Source organism: Asterias amurensis, chromosome 21 (genome assembly GCF_032118995.1).
Source record: "Asterias amurensis chromosome 21, ASM3211899v1".
In the NCBI taxonomy this organism is placed as follows: Eukaryota; Metazoa; Echinodermata; class Asteroidea; order Forcipulatida; family Asteriidae; genus Asterias; species Asterias amurensis.
In genome coordinates, this window is record NC_092668.1 from 13,780,746 (window position 1) to 13,805,210 (window position 24,465).

Sequence of the window (24,465 nt, forward strand, 5' to 3'; positions counted from 1 at the left end):
AGTCTATTGAAGAGTGGGTGGGTGTGGTTTCCTTGTTTTAAACTTTCACCTAATTAGCCTTGGTGGGTTTCTTAAGGAAATGATCAAATGGACACCTTGTTAATTTAACCTCGATTAGAAACTAATTGAAGGTATAAAATGAAAAGTTTGATGAGTTTTCTCAATTAATTTGATGGACGACACCTCTCATCAAATAATCGATAGATCTAAAATCGAAATGTTACTGCAGTACCAGATTCTTTGAGGGTCGATTTTGTTGCGTTAAGAAAAACCAAGACACTTTAATAATTAAACTGTTCCTTGCTCTATGCATAATAGGCCCCCTAATTTTCACAACTATTACTGTTTTTTTTTTATAATGAGTTTTTTTTTTATAGCTCATAGTTGAATGTAATCAAGAAACTGTAACTTTTTCTCAACAAACGCCCCCCCCCCAAAAAAAAAAAAATAAAATAAAAAAAAAATAAAAATAAAAAAAACCCAAATGTCTACTTTCCCTTTAAAATAATTTATCTAGTGTGTAAAAGTGAAGGGCGCCCTCTTTGTGTAATCGAAACATTACAATCCGGAAATTGCAGTCTCGAGTCGAAAGTCTAGTATCGATTCCCAAGCATGCAGAGAGTACTTCATTGCTTTCGATGTCGTGCGTGTGAGTTTATAAAAGAAAGTTGGGTGTACAATTCCCGCATTACACACGACAGAGAGACTGAACACAGCAAATCGCGTACACTAAACCTTGCCAGAAGTTCGCCGTTTACTGTTCATCTTTGTAGAAGATTTCCAGGGAAACTTGCCAGTTTTTGACTTGGATTTGATTGGTTTATTTCGGGCAGCCGCCGGCATGGCAGCCAAGATTCGTGGAATGGTGAGCAAGCAGAAGAGACGGTATGTGGACGGCAGCTTCGATCTCGACTTGAGTTGTATCCTTTTTTTTTTGGCTTTGGATTTGGAAATGTGTATGACGTGAGTACAGTGTTCATTCATGGAGCTAATTCTACCTCCATGGTTCATTGTGTAGTTTATCATGTTACTTGATAACCAGTATTTAGCTGTTCAGTACACATTCACACTCACATCACAGTGTGCTATAGCATGTATAGTATAGTGTTCAGTTCCTTAAACAGCCAAGCATTGTGGTAAGATAGGGCCCCATTCGGGCCTCTACCTCCATGATTTGACCAATTCATGAGGTGTGTTTTGGCGGCTGTAACTAAATTTACACCCATGATGGAGGAAGGCATGAGCACTACTAGACAAGACGAAGACGTACAATGACACAGGCCTGATACTTCACGGAGGCAACGAAGGCGATTGCCTCCGTTGCCCCGGTCCATTGCCTTGGTGCCCTTGAAATGCTCCAGTAGAAATTTACAATTTACTCATAGGGTGCCCTTTACTAAAGGAGAAAATGCCTTGGTGCCCTTGGCCTTTCAAAAACGAAGCATACAGGCCTGATGACATGAGAGACGGTGACACACTCGGCTTTACTTTTTAGGCTTATGTTTAATGTACATGTATTTTTGTAGGTTGAGCTTCACGTCGAACATTGTTTATGGTATTGGTAAAATGTTCATGTCCTGAATAATAAACTAAAAATGCAAGTCAGCTACATTGTCTATCAATCATTCTATTCTAAACACTTAGCACTGATGCTAAATAAAACTAAAAACTAAGTTAAGTATCCAAGGTTCCTTGGCTCAAGGGGGAGCCTTATACTAGGTTTCTAGAAGTACCTAATAAAAAGTATTCTTAGACAATGTGTCAAAATTCACTGGCAATGGCGTGCGCATGTTTGTCCGGGCCTATATGTTTGCAGCGTGAACTGACTGTACACTGTACTGCTGCACAGTACCAATGCTTTGATCGCATGGGAGCTTTTATGTGGAATGTTTGTCTGACACAGTATTTTGTTCAAAAGTGGCATCTTAGACTAGTTGATCATCAGAACACTTGTCCTTTTCCAAAACTGCATTTTGATTTTGTTTCCTCGAGAGAGAAAAAACCCTGATGATTATATTTGTAATGTATTTTCACCATTCTTTCTTTCTTAGTTTACACATGTACCCATACAGTATGTTTAAGTTGTATGCGTACACAGAACCAGACAATTCTTTAGTCCATACACACGTCTTCCCCCCCCCAAAAATAAATTCTATTAAAAAAAGTATTTTTGGCTGAATATTTTTTTATCTTACTGAATTAAAAAAAAAAAGTGGCCAGCTTTACTTTGCCGAAACCTGCCTCCATGTACCATGCTTCAGTTCTGATGAGGTCAAGAAAGGTCAGTGACCTACATGTAAGAAGGTGATGATTTGCTACTTGCTCTGTGGTAGTGGTCAAAGGTGTCAGATGCCATGGTGGGGGAAGAATGTAAGGAATGGTGAAAATAAGTTCATGTTTCTTGTAATTTAGGTCTATTTTAAACAAAGAATGATTCTCTATCACTATCGAATTTCATTAATGGTGTATGAATTCCTTTGTTACATTAAGACTTATTGCATAGAAATTACGTGAATTCTGCAGTCTTTGCAAAAATCATGCATTTAAAATAATTCTTTGACATTTTCAGAGAAAAAAAACCCGAAATATTTCAACATTGGCAAATTCTAAAAAATTTACCCTTATGTTGGTACATTTTTACATTGACATAGTATGTGAATTTATATCACATGAGAAACCTCATTGCAACATAGACGGCTCAAAAGAATTTCCCCACCTCCATGGCATGTCGTGGCCGAGCAACAGCTTCCTGTTTATTTCCCTCACTCAAAGTTTATTACAAAATTTCCGGTGACAGTAAGAAATTGAGTCTTGATTGAAAGAGAGAAACAACTTTTTTTAATGCAGTGTCCAAGCATTTAGGAGATTGACCCACTCAGAGCAAAGTGTGCGTGCGGAGTGACAGGAGACCTTGTGGTTTCACTGTATCAAAAGGGTCCTTATTGTATTTTTAAAACAATTCTCCGTCTTTTTATCCCCCATTAAATTTTTGCCTTTTTAAAAATTTCCTGACCTGATTTGTCACTTATATGTTTTTATCATGCAAACCAAACATGGATGGTATTGAATGATGAGGAAGGAGTGTTGAATAGTGTTCCTACAATGGTATTTATGTGAAACCACTGAGTCAGTGCAAACATTATCATGTTGTAGACTGGCTTATAATATAGTTAATTCAAAACCACAGTAGATAATATTGAATGGTCAGACAGTAGGAGGGTTGACTGTACATTACTGTGTCAATGCATTCATAGTACTTTATTATCAATATTGCAGGCTGGCATAAGTTTATATGTTTTCAAAACCACAGTAAATGTTGATGATGTTAAATGGTCTGACAGTAGTCCTGAGGGTTGTGACTGTGTCAAAGCAAATGTTAAGATCATATTGCAGACAAAAACTCGGTTTACTAAAAACCACAGTAGATGATATTGAATGGTCTCACAGTAGGAGGGTTCAACTTTTGATCTTTGAATGAAGTCATCCAATCCACATCAAAAGAGTGACAAATGAAATTCCAGTAACTCAAAAAAATGATGAATTTTTACGAAAGACTGCACCTGCAGTTAACAATTCTCATTCAACTGCTTCACTTTGTCTGGTCCCATCACTCAAAGAATTCCTTCGCTCGACTTTAATTTGAGGTTAATGGTTTTACGTTACGCTGATTCACCTGGACAGCTGCGCTAAGATCCTCTGACCTCAAAAGATATTCCACTTCCCCGAAAAAGAAAGATAAGTAAACCGCCCTATCCTTTCCCTCTAACGAGCAGGTGTGCATTCAGCCCTGGTACGGTATAATATGAGTATCCTAACTGAATCAGTCTCGAGGTGAGATGAGTCGAGGTCAAAGGTGATTGTGTCTATCCAGTATGAGATCCTCTTGTCCCCTTCCCCAACACCCCCCCCCTCTCTTTAGCGAGGGATTGAACATGGCTTCTGAGTTAGTTTAAGCCATTTTGAGATATGGTGGACACAGCACTATATGACACTATAATGTAGTACATGTAGGTTTGGGTAAATTTGTCTGTATTTACACACAAACCAAAGTGAACTAAACAGTGTCAACCGTACCTTCGAAAGGATAGTGGTACAGAAAGTTCTACTTGGGGGGAAAACCCTGGGGAATAGCCATCCCTGCTGCAGAGTAGTAATGCAGGGATAAAGGGTACACGTAAAACCCAGGGGTATTCTTGATGCAACTGGAACCCAATGGAATAGGGACCTAGGCGGGGACAGTGTGAAAGTGCGCCGCCGGGGGTGACCGTAGGGTGAACAGATTCCTAGGGTTCCCCAGGGATCCCCAGGGCTTGTATTTCAAGGGGATAAGAGACAATGTGTGAAAAGGGTTTATTTAAAGCTCAATTTCAAAGAACTGTTTAGCACGGAATAGTGCTCAGCGAATGTACAATATACTGCTAAACTTTTACTATAGCGGGCAACCAGTCACAAGTTATTATTTGGCTTGTTACCTGTTTCTGCTAAGCAATTTCTTTTTTCTGTGACAAAGGCAATTTCTTTTTTCTGTGACAAAGGCAATTTCTGCAGTCTGCTCTAGACATGGCACGGTTCACCTAGATAGCAGAGCAATCTATGCAAAATGTGTCAGGTTGCATTTGCTACTCAGATATTACCATTGTGTCTGCACAAAATTTGTTCAGTCCAAATATTTTGCTATGCCAAAGTGCTGTATGAAATCGTTCCCTGCACGTTCTTTGTAACAGAGACCGTAAAACCTTAGATTCCCACACTCAATTGTACTGTATTTGATCTGAGAACAGGGACGTCTTTGTGGCGGGTGTTATCCTTTTGTACCGTGATAGCAGGGATCAGCCAGATCAGTTTGGCTTAAAAAAAAAGCCTTTCACAGTGAGGCCACTAGGAAATTAAAAATAGTATCTTGTCTGGCCGAGTGTATTTTTATTTCCTATTTAAGATACCTAATCGCCTATCTAGTAATATTTATAAACAACAAGGGAAACTGACTTAGTAATGTATTTTGGGGTTGAACGAGGAAGAAATATTGACTAGAGTGGGAGTTGAAGTTTATACATACCTGACACAAGTTATTTAAGGCCTACATGTACTTTTCAAAATGTTATACGTTAACAAGTTCACAGTTATTTCTCCTTGTAAATGCATTGTACAATCATTTATAAATTTGTCTAAAGGATCAGGAAGTGACCCATATCTCTCATGTTCTAATGATCCATGCATAGTTGCACCACACTATGCCCTTTACCATGGCTAGCGTATGACATGCAGAGCTACGACGTCACACTACCGCAACAATGATGTGGCAGTTTACCCAACAGCAGGAAATGGCTGCAAATAAATAAAATGAAAATATTAATCGTATTGCACATCTGACTGTGTCTGTAGGCGTAGATAGTTTTAGAAATATAAGCACTTAAGCTCAACAAAGTTAAACTCCCTCCCTCTACATGTTGTAGAACTTGGAAATTTACTATAAAAGTGTATATTGTTGAGTTTGGAAGATTAAATTAATTTTGACCATAGAAGTAAGTTTTCAATGAACCCTTTCCTGGCATGAAATTATCATGTAACTTTATAACGATAATAATGACAAAGTCTTATAAAGCGCTTTGATCCACCAAATGCAAATTTATCGGAGGGGCATTTGTTTTCCATTAGGTAAAATGTGTTAAAGCCATTGGACACTTTCGGTACAGAAAACAAATTAAAAGTTCACAGATTTACAAATAACTTGCAAGGTTTACAGAAGGAAATGGTGAAAGACTTCTCTTGAAATATTATTCCATGAAATGCTTTACTTTTTGAGAAAACATTAAAACAATTATATCAATTCTCGATATCGAGAATTACGAACTTATTTTAAAGACAGTGGACACTATGGGTAATTGTCAAAGACCAGTCTTCTCACTTGCTGTATCGCAACATATGCATATAATAACAAACCTGTGAAAATTTGAGCTCAATCGGTCATAGAAGTTGCAAGATAATAATGAAAGAAAAAACACCCTTGTCACACAAAGTTGTGTGCTTTCAGATGCTTGATTTCGAGACCTCAAATTCTAAACTTGAGGTCTCAAAACCAAAAATACTTCTTTCTCGAAAACTACGTTACTTCAGAGGAGCTGTTTCTCACAATGTTTTGTACTATCAACCTCTCCCCATTACTCAATACCAAGTAAGGTTTTATGCTCATAATTATTTTGAGTAATTACCAATAGTGTCCACTGCCTTTAAACACATGTCATGACACGGCGAAACGTGCGGAAAAAAGGGTGGGTTTTCCCGTTATTTTCTCCGGACTTCGATGACCGATTGAGCCTAAATTTTCACAGGTTTGTTATTTTATATCTATAGAAGTTGTGATACACGAAGTGTGGGCGTTGGACATTAGTGTTTACCGAAAGCGCCAATGGCTTTAAAGTGACTTTTGCAACTGTTGGAATTGGCAGTGCCAGCTTGTGACAGACGTCGACTCAAATATCAATGTTGAGTTCACTATACAGTTGGCAACCACCTCTTCCTTCCTTTTAGGTACTACTTTCATATCTGGCTGCCAAACTATTACAACCAAGATGTCTCTTTGTTAGGGTCTAAAGCTTACAAGGGTCCCAACTCCCAGGTGTCCAATATGCTGTGCAAGACAAACAAAAATTATCGATCAAGTTAACTTTGAACACGAACTCCATTTCTCTGAAAGAAGACAATAATGTGTCCAAAAGTCACTTGCGAGACCCAATATTTTTCCGTTCGTAGATTCTCTGTGGACAAAAGTCTGAACCTGAATGTGTAGAGCTCACCCCATGCAGATGGATTGATGACCAGTGTTGTAGCGACGGTGGGCATTGCCGGGGCGAGCCTGCCCAGGTATCGATAACAAATTTTGCCCAGCACTGTGAACAAAATACACTGTGCTGCCCAGCACAGATTTACCCCAATTTGCACTTCTGCAATGATGGCCCCATATCTAAACATGAATAATTTTGTTGAACCGCTCAAACTTGGTGGACTAAATTGGATTTACAGCCCACCACTAAAACTGGTCTAGCTACCACACCATTGATGGCAACTGTGTAACAACTCCCACGACCTCAAAATGCATATTTCCGGTGCCCTGTGGCAATTCATATACAAAGAAGTTTGTGTACATAATGTGAGATTAGTTGCACCCATTTTCACAATGTACAAATGAACTGTAACATTTGTTGTGTAGGATCAATAGAATGGTAAGGTTTGGCCGTCAGTGACACACCCCAGTGAGTTGCGTCATTGGCGGTCTTGCCCACAAATCTGTTAGTCCTGTCAACCCTGAATGTTCTTTTGTCTGTTTGTTTTCAGTTTCATTTTGTGTGACACCTATTCCAATCTAAAGACCTGAGGTTTTGAATCAGATAAATCTGAAAGCACACAATTCTATTGACATTGACAAGGGTAGTTTTTTCTTTCATTATTCTCTTGAAACTTCAGTGACCAATTGAACCCAATTTTTCACAGGTTTAGTATTCTGGGCATGTTGGGATGACACCAAGTGAGAAGACTGGTCTTTGACAATTACAACTGAATTACCAAAAGCATACTATGCTTTTATAAGTTTGTAGTTTGAACCTGAAGTGAGCAACTTTGTCCACGATCTGTCCAAGATTGTGTTGTATCTCCTTGGCTGTTCCTAATCAAGTTGCCCCTCCAATTACCCAGACAATAGACCCCCTTCAGTTGAGTCACTTTCCCTGCTAATGTGCTAATTGGATAGGTCTTGGAGTTCACCATTATGAAAAAAGGGAGTGGGAAACCCCCCCCCCCCCCTTTTTTTATACTAGTGTCCAGGGCCTAATTTCATAGAGCTGCTTTAAAAGCATAACAATTTATGCTTACCGGAATAATGTTACCAGCCAAGCTACAAAATAAGTAAAATTACAAATCCTTTTTAAAGGCAGTGGACACTATTGGTAAATACTCAAAATAATTATCAGCATAAAACCTCACTTGGTAACGAGTAATAGGGAGAGGTTGATAGTATAAAACATTGTGAGAAACAGCTCCCTCCTCTGAAGTGACACAGTTTTCCAGAAAGAAGTAACTTTCCACGAATTTGATTTCGAGACCTCAAGTTAAGCATTTGAGGCCTCGAAATCAAGCATCTGGAAGCACACAACTTTGTGTGACAAGGGTGTTTTTTACTTTCATAGTTATCTCGCAACTTCGATGACCGATTGAGCCCAAATTTTCACAGGCTTGTTATTTTATGCATATGATGGGATACACCAAGTGAGAAGACTGGTCTTTGACAATTACCTTTGACAATTACCTAAGTGTACCTTCCCTTTAATATCAAGTCTGAGGTTTGGTTTATATTGTTAGTTATGAGAAACGGATCTACAACATGTATGTTACCTTTGTGACTTATCAGTCATGTTTGTTTTGGATTTTGTTTTTCCTTGTTGAGTTTGCTTGTGCCTCTTCCAGGATGTTGATTATCTATTCATCTTTAGATTCCTTAACTATCGTTCACCAGATATCTATCCAAATATTATTGCAATGGGCTTTCCTGCAGAGAAACTTGAAGGCGTATACCGGAATAACATTGAGACAATTGTTAAGTAAGTATTGTTTTTCTTCTTCTTTTTTTTTTACTGACCTTATAATTTTAAGGAGAGCAAAGGAAAAGTATACCTTCTTTTCTTGGAGTCGTTTGATTGTTTTAATCCTACAATAAAACCATTTCAAAAGGTGAGTTACTGCAGTTTTGCTGAAAACCTTGAACCATGAGAGGTACTTTTATGAACAGTCACTTTTTAATAAAATCTTGTCGGAAGTAATTTTGAATAGGAAGATCTCATGCAATTGTAACATTCAATATGTTCAATATGGTTGGGGACAAACTTGGTCCCTGGCGTTTGAATACGTATGAGACTTGCACAGTCATGATCGGCAAATTCAGTTGATCTCTGTAGACATGATGTAGAAGTTCTTATATGGCAAAATCGATGTAACGGACTAATGGACCTACAATGTACGATCATGTGCAATGCATGTGATGACGTCAATCAAACATTATTAACGACCTAGATTCATTTCCTGGTACTCTGGCAACTTGGAAATTTACATAAAATATGCAGACTCTTATATTCATCATTCGTGATCGTGCGCAATTTCCTTTTTGTTGGATTTTTGTATTTTTAATTATTTTATATTTTGTAAAGCTTTCGTAGCAACAAATACTTCATCTTTGTAATCGTCAAAAGTACTTGTATACACTACATTTAAACTGCAAATTAGAGGGGGAAATTAAAAAGAGTAAATACACTTTAACTACTAGTTCTTAATGTGTAGGCACCACACAACCAACAAAAGTTTGGTTAAATGTCAAATTTTATACAATGTACTTTGACATGCAATACATTAATACTACTGGTTGAACCATGGAGGAATAAGTTAATTTATTCCTCCATGGTTGAACACACCATACAATGGCATTTTAAGTTTATTCAATCTATCCAAGAAAAAGAACAGGCAGATTATTTGATTGTGCCGTCACCCTTTTACAAAGTTGATGATGTCAGCAAAGTATTCAGCCCCCACCCTAACCACTAATTGTTTCCATTATTTGGGTGACAACTGCGGTACCATTGTGTAACCCATGATCCCCCAAACTTCTCTTTATGATGGGTAAGACCATGGGTTGTATTGACTGAGTCAGCAGCCAGACTAATTAAACCGAGAGCCAGACTGAATTTGTCCACTCATGCACAGTGCCTGGGTGCACTATTTTTAAAGTACATGGTGATAGACCTGTGGTTAGCGCACAGCAGGACAGATTTGTTCAGATTGGCTAAAAATATTTCAGCCTGTGATTAATTGAATCACAGGAAATGATGCCTACGATAAAGGAATAACGTATTTGTCTGTGTTTGTGTGATATATATTTTGGCAGAGGTTTTACAGTCGTATGTACATATGTACAGATGTAAGGTACATAAACATATAGGTGATGCACAATTGATAACCATCTAAAAAGAAAACTTCCTGTAGGTTATAGGAACTATTTTAATCTTTGTAGCCCACTGCTATTTTTATCTTGCTCATTAGCGTGGGACCAAAGCATATGCCCATTTGTCAAAGGGAAATTTTTCCGTTGAGAAATTCTGCTGTTTGTTACAAAAGTTGGCACAGAACACTTATTTGCTTTTCTCAAAAAGTAGGGGTAGACACTGCATTCAGCTGAAACTTCCATATAGTTGCCTTTCATTGTATCTTTCTTAATAATTTTGCCTGTAATTGAATAATAGAATAATGTTTTATTGTCACTTGTAAAAAACAAATATTTGTATAGTGAAATTCGTAAATCGGCATTATGTTGAAAAAACCCACATAATGACCCTACCCTAAATTATTTTACTGAATTCGTATGGTACATTTTTTGTTTTGTCTTTTTAGGTTTTTGGAGGAAAGACATGGGGAACACTACAAAGTTTACAATTTGTAAGTATTTAACAATTTGTTTTTATCTATGTTTAAGGAAGATGAAAAATGGAAAACACAATTTTTAAAGTATTTTTTGTTGTTTTTTTTATTGGTAGATATGAAATAGTATTTCATGATTTCGTGGCAATATCGGAAAAAGTAATAAATTTGAATAAATATTGTTGTTTTGGACACTTGGTAAGGAATGTTGCTATTTTTAAATATTATATTGAGCACCTTTACGAACACATAGGTATGCACATTATAGGTAATATATTTTGCAATTGACTTTTTTTAAAGGTAATTTCATCCCTTAGTGACCGTAGTTGCCACTTACAGTCCTTCGGGCTTCAGCTGGTTCTCTTTCCTTCCTCTGTATTTTAATCGCTCTTGTTGTATCTTTAACAAAATTTACCATTATGGAATATTACTTTTTTATCTGCCTGAGAAACATAAATTTAACATAATTTAACCACTTTAAGCGTTGGTAGTGTGGTATCTTTAAGATAGAGACAGACTGAGTGGAATGAATAGTATCCGTCCATCTTAGCATCTATATCTCAGTCTCACCATAGGGGGGCGTTAAGGTAAATTGGCTCGGTGATATAGAACGGTACACAGTGGCCCTGGGCCAACCCCCCATGGGACTAGCCCAACACAGACACTTTACCTGATTAGCATTACGGACATGTACAGGCCGCCCGTCATACAGGAAAGCTGACGGCCTCTGCTGATTGGCTGACGGAGCTGACCTGATGAAACCGATCGAGGGGGGGGGGAGAGAGACGTACGGGTCTCTATTCCCATAGGGGACAGTTGCCATGGTAACGTCAGCGCAAGTATATGCCTCTGGTTTCAGTGGGACAGCTTGGGGCGGCAGTTGTCATGGGTTTTGTTTCTATGTATTATTTGTGGTTGGTTACAGACTACTTTAGGATACTAGCTATGATTCAATAGCAAGGCATCCTGCGGTGCTAGTTAATAAACGTGTGCATGTCTTACATATTGTTTTATATGTTTTTTAGTAAAAATGTATAATATACATGAAGTAATTTGTGATACTGTATTTTTAATTTTACTTGATCTCAGCGCGATCTTAGGTTGCTTATAAATGTAGAGTTAATTTTTCTGATAAATAAAAGAAATATAGTTTTGGGGTGAACACAGAAACGTTGGACCTGCTAGCTGGTGCTCTTTCAACTGGACCCAGTTTCATACTTCATTACTTAAAGACACCGGACACTATTGGTTCTTGTCAGACACCAGTATTCTCACTTGGTGTATCTCAACATATATGCATACAAAAACAAACCTGCACAAATTTGAGCTAAATTGGTCGTCGAAGTTGCAAGATAATAATGAAATAAAAAACACCCTTGTCACACGAAGTTGTGTGCTTTCGAGACCTCAAATTCTAAATCATTACCATTAATTCAATAGAAAGGTATTTATCAGACTCAAGGTCAGCATTTTAACATTAATTTGTTTTGGTTTAAGATATTACACAGTGTGCTCTGTGTTTTCTTTATGCAGTTGAAACACATAAGACTACGCGCTGGACTTGTCCAGTCATGAGTTTACAGGCCCGACACTTAAGTTATTGGCCATGGGCCTGTGGTCCAGTGTAACATTAAATTAAGCCATGTATGTAGCTGAAATTGCAAATGGCTTACTGACCAAAAGGACCGGTGGTTTAAGAGCAAACAAAGGTCTGGCAGTACGCTTCAACCCGACTAGCAGAGTCTTTCTAAAAGGTACTCTGCTAGGGTCGAAATGTGAGGAGGCCATTAGTAATTATTAGGAAATAAATTAATAATCTATAAATCTATTGAGGTCACTACATTGGATCCTTTTACTAGTAATAGAAAATGTGAAATTTGAAGGTTGCGTGTGCTTGTAAAGTGTGTCTGTTTTAGTGGACAATTGCGCAGGGAAAAGAAGAAGAAGTTTTTTTAAGAACAATACATATATTATTTCTTTTCCTTGTCATATCTAGATGTTCGGAGAGGAACTACGACACCTCAAAGTTCTGCAACAGAGTTGCTCATTACCCGTTCGATGACCACAACCCGCCAAGGTTTGAGCTCATCAAACCCTTCTGTGAAGACCTCGACCAATGGCTTGCGTCGGAGAGCGACAAGAATGTTGCCGCTATACACTGCAAAGCGGGCAAGGTGTGTTACATTGTACTACCTCCTTCCTTCCCTACCTCACTGGGTTCCATATACCCACCTGGGCTTAATTTAATAAAGCCTTTAAGCACAAAAACTTGCTCAGCAGAAAATTTTTTTGCTTAGCAAAAACAGGTTACCAACCGAATATGATACAGTCACCATTGCTGTGACTGGTACCACAATCATTTTCTGCTTAGCCAAGAGTTTTCTGCTTAGCAGCTTTATGAAATGTTTTTCAACACTGACTTATCCAGTCGGACCACTTGAGAGAATTTCTACTGATCCTCTGTAGTTTTAAGTAGCATTTAGCCAGCAGATCACTGAAGGGAAAACTCTTTATAACCTAGATGTTATTCTTCCATCACTTAAAAATCACCTTTTGTTTGTTCACATATTAGGGAAGGACGGGCGTGATGATTTGCGCTTACATGCTACATCGGCAGCTCTACAAGACGGCAGATGCTGCTCAAGCCCACTATGCTTCAGCTAGAACAATGAATGGAAAGGTAACGTCACACCCCATACCCTCCCCCCTCCGACAACTCTATGTTTTCAGCGTCGGCAGTTCAGGTATTAGCCCTCCTACTATTGGTGACATTAATGCCAGTGAGTTTGACCGACGAGGCCTGGAATTACAGAGAGGCCACGGCCTCTGTTGCTCTTGATCTTAGCCTTGGTGCTCCTTCAACATTTTCCCATATACTTTAAGACTTTCCCAAGGAAGTGCCCTTGGTGACCAGTGCAAAATGAAAATGGCCTTGCCCTCTCGAAAATGAAATTCCAAACCCCTTGTCTTACATTTGTTACGTTTTCAATTCTTAGGGAGTAACGATACCGTCACAAAAGAGATACGTCCAGTATTACGGTGACCTCGTCTTCAAACAACTCGAATACAAACCGACGACGCTATTGCTCAGGCAGATTCGTCTGGAGACGATACCCATGATCAGCGGCGGGACGTGTTCGCCGTCGTTCACCATCTACCAACAGAAAGTCAAGATTTTCACATCTCAAACAAACGAGGTAAAAATTTAATGACAGTCTTAGGCTTTTCTCATCTTTGTCTGAGCCCCAGTGTTGCACATCAATTTAAGTTGTTAAAAAATCTTAAATCTAAGATCTTGATGTGTCCTTTGATGCATTCAAGATTAATGCATTTATTAATCTTCAATGCCAGTTTATTTTAATCTTCGAAGGCGATGTTGTTAGAAAGTCTAGCACCCCATAAAAGAAGACAAGCATTTTGACATTTCATCTTTTGTATTTTTCAAACTAGATGTGTCCTTTGTTCCACTCAAGATAGCCTTCCTTTAATCTCGAAGTGATCTTTATGAATTTATTTATATACACTGTAATTAAAAAGCACACATCTGGAAAATGAAAACCTTGATTTTTTGTTCCCCCCCCCACCCCCTAGGGTATTGATTTTGAGAATTTAAATCAATATCCAAAGCCGTGAACAGACGAGGACAGAATCCAACTCCTGTCAGCTTTCAAGTGACCCCGCCCCCCCCCTTGTGATCATGTTCGATTGCGTGGGATTTTCTAAAAGAAAATCCCAAATTAGAACGATATCTCACCCATCATCCCTATTTCGTTTTCAATATTGGCTTAGATTTCCTTCGCGGAAGGTGTTGTGTTGCATTTGCGTGGGCGAAGTTAAAGGCACTGGACACTATTGGTAATTGTCAAATACCAAAATACCAGTCTTCGAACTCGGTGTACATGTATCTCAACATATAATACATAAAAATAACAAACCTGGGAAAATTTGAACTCAATCGGTCGTCGAAGTTGCGAGAGAATAATGGAGTAAAAAAAAGCACCCTTGTCGCACAACCTGTGTGCTTTCAGATGCCTTGAATTCGAGACCTCAGCTGAGGTCTCGAATTCAGTTTAAATATTTTAGTGAGAAAATACTTCTTTCTCAAAAACTATGTTACTTCAGAGGGAGCCGTTTCTCACAATGTTTTATACTATCAACAGCACTCCATTGCTCGTTACCAAGTAAGTTTTTATGCTAACAATTATTTTTTGAGTAATTACCAATAGTGTCCTGTGCCTTTCAAAGAAATCCAAAATTAGAATGATATCTAATCCATCAGCTCTTTTCCTTTTTCGATAATGGCTGAGATTTCCTTTCGTGGTAGGAAGTATTGTGTTGCATTTGCTTACCACTGGACCACCAATTGCAGAAACAGGTTACCAGCCAACATTCCATCAAGTAGTGACTGGTACGCCATTGAGCTGTAACTGCAAATCTTTCTTTTCCAGGAATCAAACACATTTTTAGAAGTGATTCATGATTTTATAATCCTGGGTACTGATTCAGCAACCTTTGCAATGCATTTGTAGCGGTTCAACTTTCCAGGAAATACGTCTCGAGTTTTTGAAACTTTGTAACAGCTGTATGCTGCCACCATTGTGTCATGTTCCCAGAGTCAAATAGCAATAATGTATAATGATTCTCTTAAACCACACAAGGGGATCTGACTATTTTACCATCTAGGTCCCAATTTCAAATCAGCTTTATTTTGAAGAATTTTTCTTTCTTTTTCTGTTTGTCCACAGGGTGTCAAGCGAAAAGAAAAGACCATAGAGTGCACCTTGCCACAGCCTGTCCCCGTTTGCGGTGACATCAGAATTGAATTCTACCACCGGCAAAACCTTCTCAAAAAGGTAAGAGGATCTGAATGTCTTCAATAGAGGATTTCCATAAACCCCTTGCAAACAGCGCCTTCACTGATGCGAAATGAGACGCGTGATTAAATTTGGTTGTGACTCTTAAAATTAGCGGCAATAAAACTAGGTTAGAAGCCTACAGTAACCTTCTATAGTATTAAGCATTGTGAGAAACATTTCACTTTTAGGTAATGTGGTTATAATGTGAAAAGACATCAGTTTTTATGCCCTAGAATTTGAATTTGAAAAGCGTTACTGCAGTAGCGTTTCTTAGGATGTGTATTTCTATTGGGAATTATTCTTCCTGCGTGGACATAAACAGCTCTGGAGTTTCGGCGAGTTTCGATGAGGAAATGGGGGAGGGAAAACCTCGAACGGGATTGGATGATAATGCAAGTGTCCTCAGTTTAATATTGTTCAGGTAATGAAACAAAGAAACCCTTCACGTACATTTCACGGTAAACCGGAGGTCTAAAGAAATCTTTGAAGAGAAAATGTTTGAAGAATTGTTCAATTTTAGATGCGGGATGAAAAACGCAATTGCAGAAAACAGAAAATAAATTAATTCCTAAGGAGAGTGTACAGTTCGTAGTGATGTCGAGATTCTGTAATTCTTAGAAACAAAATATAACACCCTGGAAGTTTGAGAGAAATTTCACTTGCCCATTTTTCATTTTTGTGTTGACCCCTTCCCAAATCAACAACTAGTTTCTTTGTTGTTTCAGGACAAGCTATTTCATTTCTGGTTCAACACATTCTTCGTTCCGAGCTGCAAGACAACATCCTCAACCAACGGATCGGTGCCTGAGGTTTGCCAGCTACCGGGCGCCAGGCACACCATGGTACTAACGCTAAAGAAGGACGAAGTAGACAAGGCTAACAAAGACAAAACCAACAAAGTCTTCTCACCCAACTTTAAGGTGAGTCCATCGGGGTGACTCATTCCCCCCTCCTCCCCCCCCCTCCCCCATCTAGACAAACGACCCTAAGGATTAATTAGCTAGACGAGTAACACTTGTTCAGCGTCCCTGCGCTTAATTTCCCCCCACTCAGACAAAGACGTTTCTAACGAAAGGAATGAGCCACCTGGTTTGTCTGAAGCTTGAGTTGAGGCCACATGAAACTGTCACCGCAAGGCTTTGGGCAGTTCCTCGGTCTTATCTCTTTTACTTCATCCTCCATAGTTTCTTGAAAGATGTGAACCAGACAGTGAAGTTAATTGAAGAGAGTCTAAGGCCGTTTCCGAATTTGTGGCTATCCAGCTGTAGCCGTAGTCCCAACAGCCTAATCTGGTATCATGTCTAAACCTCGACCTTTTCCATTTGTGATGGCAGGAATAGTTTTTGAACTCCCTGAAACATGGCGCCAACAAGTGTTCAATGCCTGTATTTCTAGAAAACTTCATTAGACAACAGGGCTCAGTTTTATCAAGGTGCTTAAGCACGAAAGGTAGCTAAAGCACAACAAAGATATACTGACCAGAATCAGGTTACCAGCCAAAATGCCATTTGACATCTACCATCTGTGGGTGGTATCCTGTTCATTTTTTCTAAGCGTGAAATTATGAAGCAGTTTCCAATGTTTGGGTAGTCAGGTTGGCTGTCCCTGCCTTTCACCTCCTTTCTCTGCTGAGTTTTGATTTGGTCCATCCACACCCCTGAATATTTATCTTTTGCATTGTCCTCAGGTAACGTGTATATTCAGCAACGTCGACAGCGACAAAGAAAGACGGACGTCGGAGGACAGCGGCCAGTCGTCTGGAACGGGAAGCGACCATAGTGACCTCGATGACATCTCAGACACGGATTCCGAGTCGGAATGGAGCCCGGCAGAAGTAACTCACGTATGATTGCAATTAAATAAAAAAAGCTCTTATCTTATTGTAACCCCCTCTCTCTTATTTGAACCAGGGTGCTAAGATGTTTTCCACTCTGTTCGGGACCCAGTTTCATAAAGCCTGTAAGCATAAAAACTTGCTAAGCACAAAAAACCTGCTAAGCAAAAAAAAAACTGTTAACAGAAACTGGTTACCAGCCAAAACTCCATAAAGTTTACATTGTTGTGACTGGTGCCCCACTCACTTTTTGCTTAGCCAAATATTTGCTAAGTAATATTTCTGCTTAATAGCTTTATGAATTTGGGCCTAGGTCTACCCTGTTAAAACCCACACCTAGGCAGCCGACAATCACACACAACTGCTTTTCTGTGAAAATTCCTTAAGGAACGGTGCTCACATTTTATAGAACATGACATCCAAATTTCTGTTTTGACTTTTGTATATTATTATGCTACAATGCTTCATGGAGGCATATATATGTATATTTGCATGAGTGCTGGCCATTACCCCCCAGAACAAAACTCCTTCCATATGTACATGATTTTGAGAATTTTAATTTTTTTTGCATTATTTTTAAAATCATCAAAGCAAGTTGTTTTAAAACCAAGATCCATTCCTCTTTGCATTGTTCGATTTTGTGGCGTTTGTAAGCGAAGGGAGACGGGGCTTTATTAGAGGGGGAGGGCTCAAGAAACAGCTTACATCAAAGGCATAGTTCTCGTTTGGTTGGTCGTCTTTGGTAATCCGATCCAAATCAAGAGATAGGATTAAGGGGGATTATCTTCAATGAGAAGACAGATGACCCTCCTCCCTTAATCCACCTGTTTCACTTTAATCCACTGGATTAGGAGACTGACCTATAAGTGGCTTAAAGTGAAACGGATTCCCATGATCACTTAGTCAGGATTAACGTGATGCAATGATGTCATGCAGTCGACTCGGACCACAATTCTAGCGTGATGATGACACATGATTTGCTAAAGGTCATTCAAACCGCCCCCACCCCCCTTCTAACAAGTTAAAACGTAACCCCCAAACAACAGTCACCTTGGTCTCTGACGCGTCATGCAGTCACACTGTCTGCCCTTTCGTGGGTTAAATCTCTGGGGAGGCTTTGTCTGCATTCAGTTGCTTCTTGAAACACATGTTCCCCCTCCCCAACCGCATGCGTGGGTTAAATCACTGGGGAGGTTTGGTTTGCCTTCATTGGTCTGAACCAGATAGTCGCTTTAACACATGTTCCCCCTCCCCAACCCTAATCACACTATGATCTTTAACTTCACTTTGTGGGTTAAATCACTAGGGAAGTTTGGTTTGTATTCAGTGGTTCGAACCAGACAGTTAATGTTTGAAACCACATTCACACTGCGATCTTTCACTTCCAAACTAGGACCAAGTCTGAACTCGTCACTCCTAATAGCATGGCGTCTTACCAATATACTGCTTTACTATTATCAGTTAAATGTATTTTTGAAAAGTTTATTTATCAAGAGAAGGCAATTGTAACCTGAAAAATTACTGAAATGCTTAAAAAATGATTTATCTGAAATTATTGACAACACTTAATTCCTAATTTCCCCTTTTCTTGACCGTGAAAATTTGAGGCATCAGAAAGTTGAATTTGCATTTGACATGAGCGGAATTAGATTTTTTAAAATAGAGTACCTCCTTTGTGTTTACCTCCATTTAAATTTAAAACATAAACTGTTTTCCAAAACTTATCATTCCACTCGGTGATGTTTTTAAACTGCCATTTGTTCTTTTTCTTGTCCAAATGCATTATAATGACGATAAATGCTTAATTACATTTCATTTTGACATCTATCAAGGTGCTTTGAGGTTTTTGTGTTAACATCTTGAAAACTTTTTGTGAGAACACTTTTTTGAAAATGTGATTGTCTGGTTTTTGTTAGATTACATCCTCCTTGAAATGTTGATTATGCACACTGCTTAGTTTGTCTGTAACTTGTGCAATGCATTTGTCAAGTCGGTTGAATTATAGACGTGGATGTATGTATCAATGGTTTGCACCTTTTGTCTGTTAAAGACAGTGGACACTATTGGTAAATGTCAAAGACTTGTCTTCACATTTGGTGTATCTCAACCTATGCATAATATAACAATCCTGTGAACATTTGAGATCAATTGGTCCTTGAAGTTGCGAGATAATAGTGAAAGTAAAAAACACACTTGTCACACGAAGATGTGTGCTTTCAGATGCTTGATTTTGTGACCTCAAATTCTAAACTTGAGGTCTCGAAATCAAATTTGTGGAAAATTACTCCTTTCTCAAAAACTACATTACTTCAGAGGGAGCCGTTTCTCACAATGTTTTATAATATCAATCTCTCCCTATTACTCGTAATCAAGTTAGGTTTTATGATAATAGTTATTTTGAGTAATTACCAATAGTGTTCACTGGCTTTAATCCCGGTTATGACACTTGAACAAGATGCTGTACTATAACTGCTTCTCTTCATCAAGGAGTAAAAATGGGTAGAGGTTGATATTATCTTTGAAAATGCCTTTGGAGTGCCACGGAAGCCCTAGCTGTATACTCCCCAGAGAGGTGAGAAAGATTACAAGAATGTTATTGGCCCAATGACCAGTGCACTAATGTAAAGGCGTTTTGATACGTTAATCGTAAAATGCGCCATATAGGAACTAGTTATTCGTTTTACTATTATTATGAGAATTGTTAACAAATTCCATGTCACTATCACCAACTCAAAACCTTGTCAAACTTACAGTGTTTAGTTTGGTATTTTAGAAAAATTTATTTGTTGAAATTTCTGATGCAAATTGTCAATCGTTGATTTTTTAGTCCTGCATCATATTAATTTTGTAACATGTACAGTTTGTTTAAACAACATTTGTCCAGATAACATGTATTTTTTGTATATGGCCTTTTGTATGTTCTGTATACATGAATATTTATTTAGTGTGAACAATTTTTTAAGGTCCACAACAACTCCACGAGTTTTGAGGGTTTTGGGTATTTTTTTCTTAAATATTCCCAAATGAAACCATCACACGAAAATGATTTTTCTAAATTTGTAATCATATTTGTTTTTAGACAACACTTTTTCACATCACTGGTGCTAGTTTATTTTTATTTATTTTTGTATATATATTTTTTTGCTAGGCACACAAGGCCCGAGTGCCACTTCAAGGTGTGGGCTAAAAAAAAATTCCAGAGGCCATTGCCACCTACTCCTAGGGCTGAAACAGGGTTACCCCTTTTACAGTCCATACGGATGTAGGCTTGGGTATCACACATATAAGACAATTGAGAAACAAAAAGGGGAAAAAAATCAGCAAAACAAATTTCAGCATTATTTTGTATAAATTACCTAAATCGAAATGTATACATTGAACACCGTTTGGGAATATTTTGTAATGTTTTAAATTCAGACTATTTGTATAATGTTTAAGTACACACCATTATTTTTTTACTGTTTCCAGAAATTATTTGATTCTCTTTACACTTTGGCTTCATTGATTTCTTTTTACTGCTGGATGAAAGAGTGTTTTTTCCCCCAGAAAAAAATAATTTCAGAAATATTACTCAATATATTTAGAATATTTGGACTGCTCTGGGCCTAATTGCATTGCTCTGCTTAGCAGAAGCAAAGAATTGGCGCTTGTGGAAGCAGGGAATTGTGCGCTGTTCGAAGAAAGATTGTGGTTTCTTTTTTTTCTTAGTAAAAATATTCACCCATATGTCATTGTGGGAATGATTTTGAAATGTATGAACCCTAATTCCTTAAAAAATATCGGTTATTTTCGATTTTTGTTTTGTTTTGGAAAGAAAAACTGCCAAAATGAAAGTGTCATGCACCAAATTTGTCTATACAAAAATCTTTTTTTTTTTAATAACAATTATTTTGTTTTGTTTTTCTGATCAAAACAAAAATATTGAAATTTTTTTAAACATTTATTTCATGAACAAATTTTCCTTCTACGAAACCAGTCTCTAATATTTTCAAAGAAAGTTTCACTGGTGTTGAAACTAGAAACATCTTTGTATTTTTTTGAAACACTTCGACTGAACAAGCACAACATGTTTTTTGTTAATGAAGATTTCAGTAATTTTAATTAAAATTGTGAAACCAGCACAGTGCTGTTCCAAATCTTGCAACGATGACAACAAAAGTCTTCCCTTGGGGGTACTATTCCTGTAGCGTGCCCACTTTTTGTCAGAATATATGAATTTATAAAAATATAGAACATTGCCAATTGAGGCGCAAAGCTTCAGCAAACCAGCTTGGCTTTTTTCCGCGATTGCAAAAAACAATTTTCATTGTCAGTTCAATGAATTGTAACAGTAATTGTAACTAGGTATTTCTAGTAACATGTTAACTCGAGCAGCAAGGTTCAATTCCATTAATCTGTTGAGCTTAGTGAGTATTGCTTAGTAGAAACGGGTTACCAACCAAAATACCGTGTAATGTACATTGGTCGTGGTTGGTTTCCAGTTCACTGCTGCTTAGCCAATTATTTAATTAAGCAAGAGTTCCATCTTGTTTTCTTGGCAAAAACCACCTTCACAGATCTGCTTATCAGAAACATATTGCTTACCATAATTACTTGTTTATGAAAAGCATAAAATAACATTTTGTTCAAAAGGGTGTTATCTAAGGGATTTTTGTTTTTGTTTTTCCTAACACATTTTTTTGTGGAGGGGTGGGGGGGGGGGTGCTGGGGAGGGGTGGCAGCATCCCCTGTTTCAATATTCCTCAACCAACTTCCACTGGAGTTTGCTTAGCAGAGTTATTAAAGGAGAACAAACAGAGTGAGAGAATTTGTGATAGAGACGGTGGGGAGAGAAGTAAATATCAACAGTTTATTGTGTACAGCCGTCACTTATTATTATTATAAATGTACAAATATTATATATTTTATGGAAGAATATAAAGTTGGATTTAGATACAAATTTGTTCTCTCCTGTGTTTGCTTTGTCCATGTATGTTGAGCATCTAGCTGAGGCATCCCGCCCCTTAGGACACACATGATGTCCCGCCCTTTACTATTATTTTTGTGTCCAATTCATGTTGCATTGATAATTAAAACTCTGGTAAACAAATACATATTAGCATAACAACTGACGTGGTAACAAGCAATGGAGAGCTGTTGATAGTCCTTCCCTCATGGTAGGCTTTAACAAATTGTGAGAAATTGTGTGGTAACATAGTTTTTAAGAAAGAGGTATTTTCTGAAAATATTAAAAGACTTCAGATACCTATCCTGAAAGCTCACATAAAGTAAAAACAAATTACAAGTGCGTTTTTTCTTTTATAATGTTTTTTGTAACTTCGTAAATTGAGCGAACAATCATATTTTATGCATTTGTTGGGCTTCACCGAGTGAGAATTCTGGTCTTTGACAATACCAAACGTGTCCAGTGCCTTTAATGTTATTAGCGTCAAGGGTCTATTTCACTGTCAATCAACTGAAAAACGATACTTCTTCCTCCATGCATGTTCAAACTAAATCGTTTCTTGCGGTTTTGAATTATTCCTTTTTATGTGCACCATGCCATCCCAAAATCTATATTTAGCGACGCGCCAATTTTAGAAACTGACACGTGCATAATTCGTGACGTCATTACACATAATAATGACGTCATTACACCGGCCAGCTTTCACCCGATGATGCGTCTTTCTTCCTTTACGACGGCAGTGACGTCATTGGTCACATCAAACCTCTGGAGGGGGGTATAGTCACGCGAGGTGCAATTTTTGTTGGTGTCCAGTGCTCTTCGGTAATAAATCGGCATTTTCCCCATTTTTGTGGTTTTCTTTGGCTTTTCTTTTGCTTTTCTCAGACTAAAAACACCGGCATTCTCTAATCCTTGGGGACAAACAATTTCGGGCAGATCGTGATCAGTTTTCCGTCTATCCAAAGGTTTCCAAACGCACCCTTTTTAGGTAAAAATGTTCCCTTTTTAGTAAAAAGTCTTCTCCCGGCCAGGCTTACAAAACCCTGGTGGTCTATAGTAGCTACGCAAGTCGAGCGAGGTAAAAGAAATGTCTTGACCAAATTAAGATATATATATACCCCTGGCGTCCTCCAAAGGTTTCGAAATCTTTGGGTGCTTAGCTAAGTTTTAACACCCACACAATGGTATCAAAGTCTCATTAACTTTGCATGCTTAATTACAGATTATAGAAATCTTTACGAATGAGCCGTTATTTAAAAGTGTAAGATGGGAGTGTTTTAAACACTGCCACTTACCGCGGTATTGTGAGAAGACGTAGGCTGGGCCTAGCCTCACTCAACGATAGCAGGTAAGTTTGTGGTGTTGGGTCTGAGACTAACCAATGGTTCTTCTATGGTTCTTCTAGGAACCACCACTTCTCATTGGGAGACTTTCAGGACGCTTGGTGGCAGCAGACTTACAAGGTATCCATTGTTCTCGGTATTAAATGTGCTCAGAACTACGCAAACAATGAAAATTTACCTGGTTTCTGCTGCCACCTAGCGCCCAAGTTTCGCATTAACGTGGGTCCACTGGTAGACTGGTAGACTGGGACTGCATACCATGAGACAAGGATTTCATGACTATACTATAAGAATCCACAACCGGAAGTTATACATCGATCATGTATTAATTTATTCATTTTGTACAGGTTGTTGGGGGGGGGGGGACAATGTATGCATTATCTGTCCAGTCATTATTCTTAAAGGGGCTGTGTCAAAGCAGGCCTGCGCCTAACCCATATCTATGGCCTACCCATGAACAAGCACACCCCATTTTGAGAGCCGCGCGTGCGTGTGTAACTGGGTGAGGGTTCATACAAGAACAAAACGCCTGCTTTGGTCGTCACGGCCCCTTTAAGGCGAGTTTTATTTTATAGTGCAATAATGGTATGGTATATAATGACCTCTGTTAATTCGACCCCCAGCCAATGAATTAGATTACCAAATGACACTTTCATAATAACGCTCTGCTGTGCCATCGTTATTTAAAAACTTGGTTATTTAGGGCGTTGTAATTTCACTCCAGACATTCTGTTAAATATTATTTCCCCCAAAAATGTATTAACTTCCGTGTACATTGTTCCGGCAACCAAGCCACACAGTGTTTCACTATACAATACATTTGAACGTAGAGACGCACACATGGAAAGCCGGAAAGCGAGACCACGTGACCATAACATTGAATGACACCACGCACAGTGAAGTGATGTATCCTTCCGCAAGTAGAAAACAGATCCTCAAATTACACAAAAATTCGATGTTTTACCGTCCTCCATGGTTTTTATTTACCTTTGTTTTTATTTCACAAGCTTCATTTATGAGTTAACGAAATAA

At 38.3% G+C, this 24,465-nt stretch overlaps 1 protein-coding gene across 1 annotated transcript; it reads left to right on the forward strand.

Annotated features, from left to right (window-relative positions):
- The first annotated feature begins 661 nt into the window (after positions 1 to 661).
- Positions 662 to 21,820, forward strand: LOC139953115 (phosphatidylinositol 3,4,5-trisphosphate 3-phosphatase and dual-specificity protein phosphatase PTEN-like). Its single transcript, XM_071952530.1, has 9 exons — positions 662 to 920; positions 8,507 to 8,591; positions 10,429 to 10,473; positions 12,452 to 12,629; positions 13,028 to 13,135; positions 13,452 to 13,652; positions 15,201 to 15,308; positions 16,037 to 16,231; positions 16,999 to 21,820. Exons 1-9 carry the CDS (start codon positions 842 to 844, stop codon positions 17,158 to 17,160), a joined length of 1,161 nt encoding a protein of 386 aa, XP_071808631.1. The 5' UTR covers positions 662 to 841; the 3' UTR covers positions 17,161 to 21,820.
- Positions 21,821 to 24,465: the final 2,645 nt, after the last annotated feature.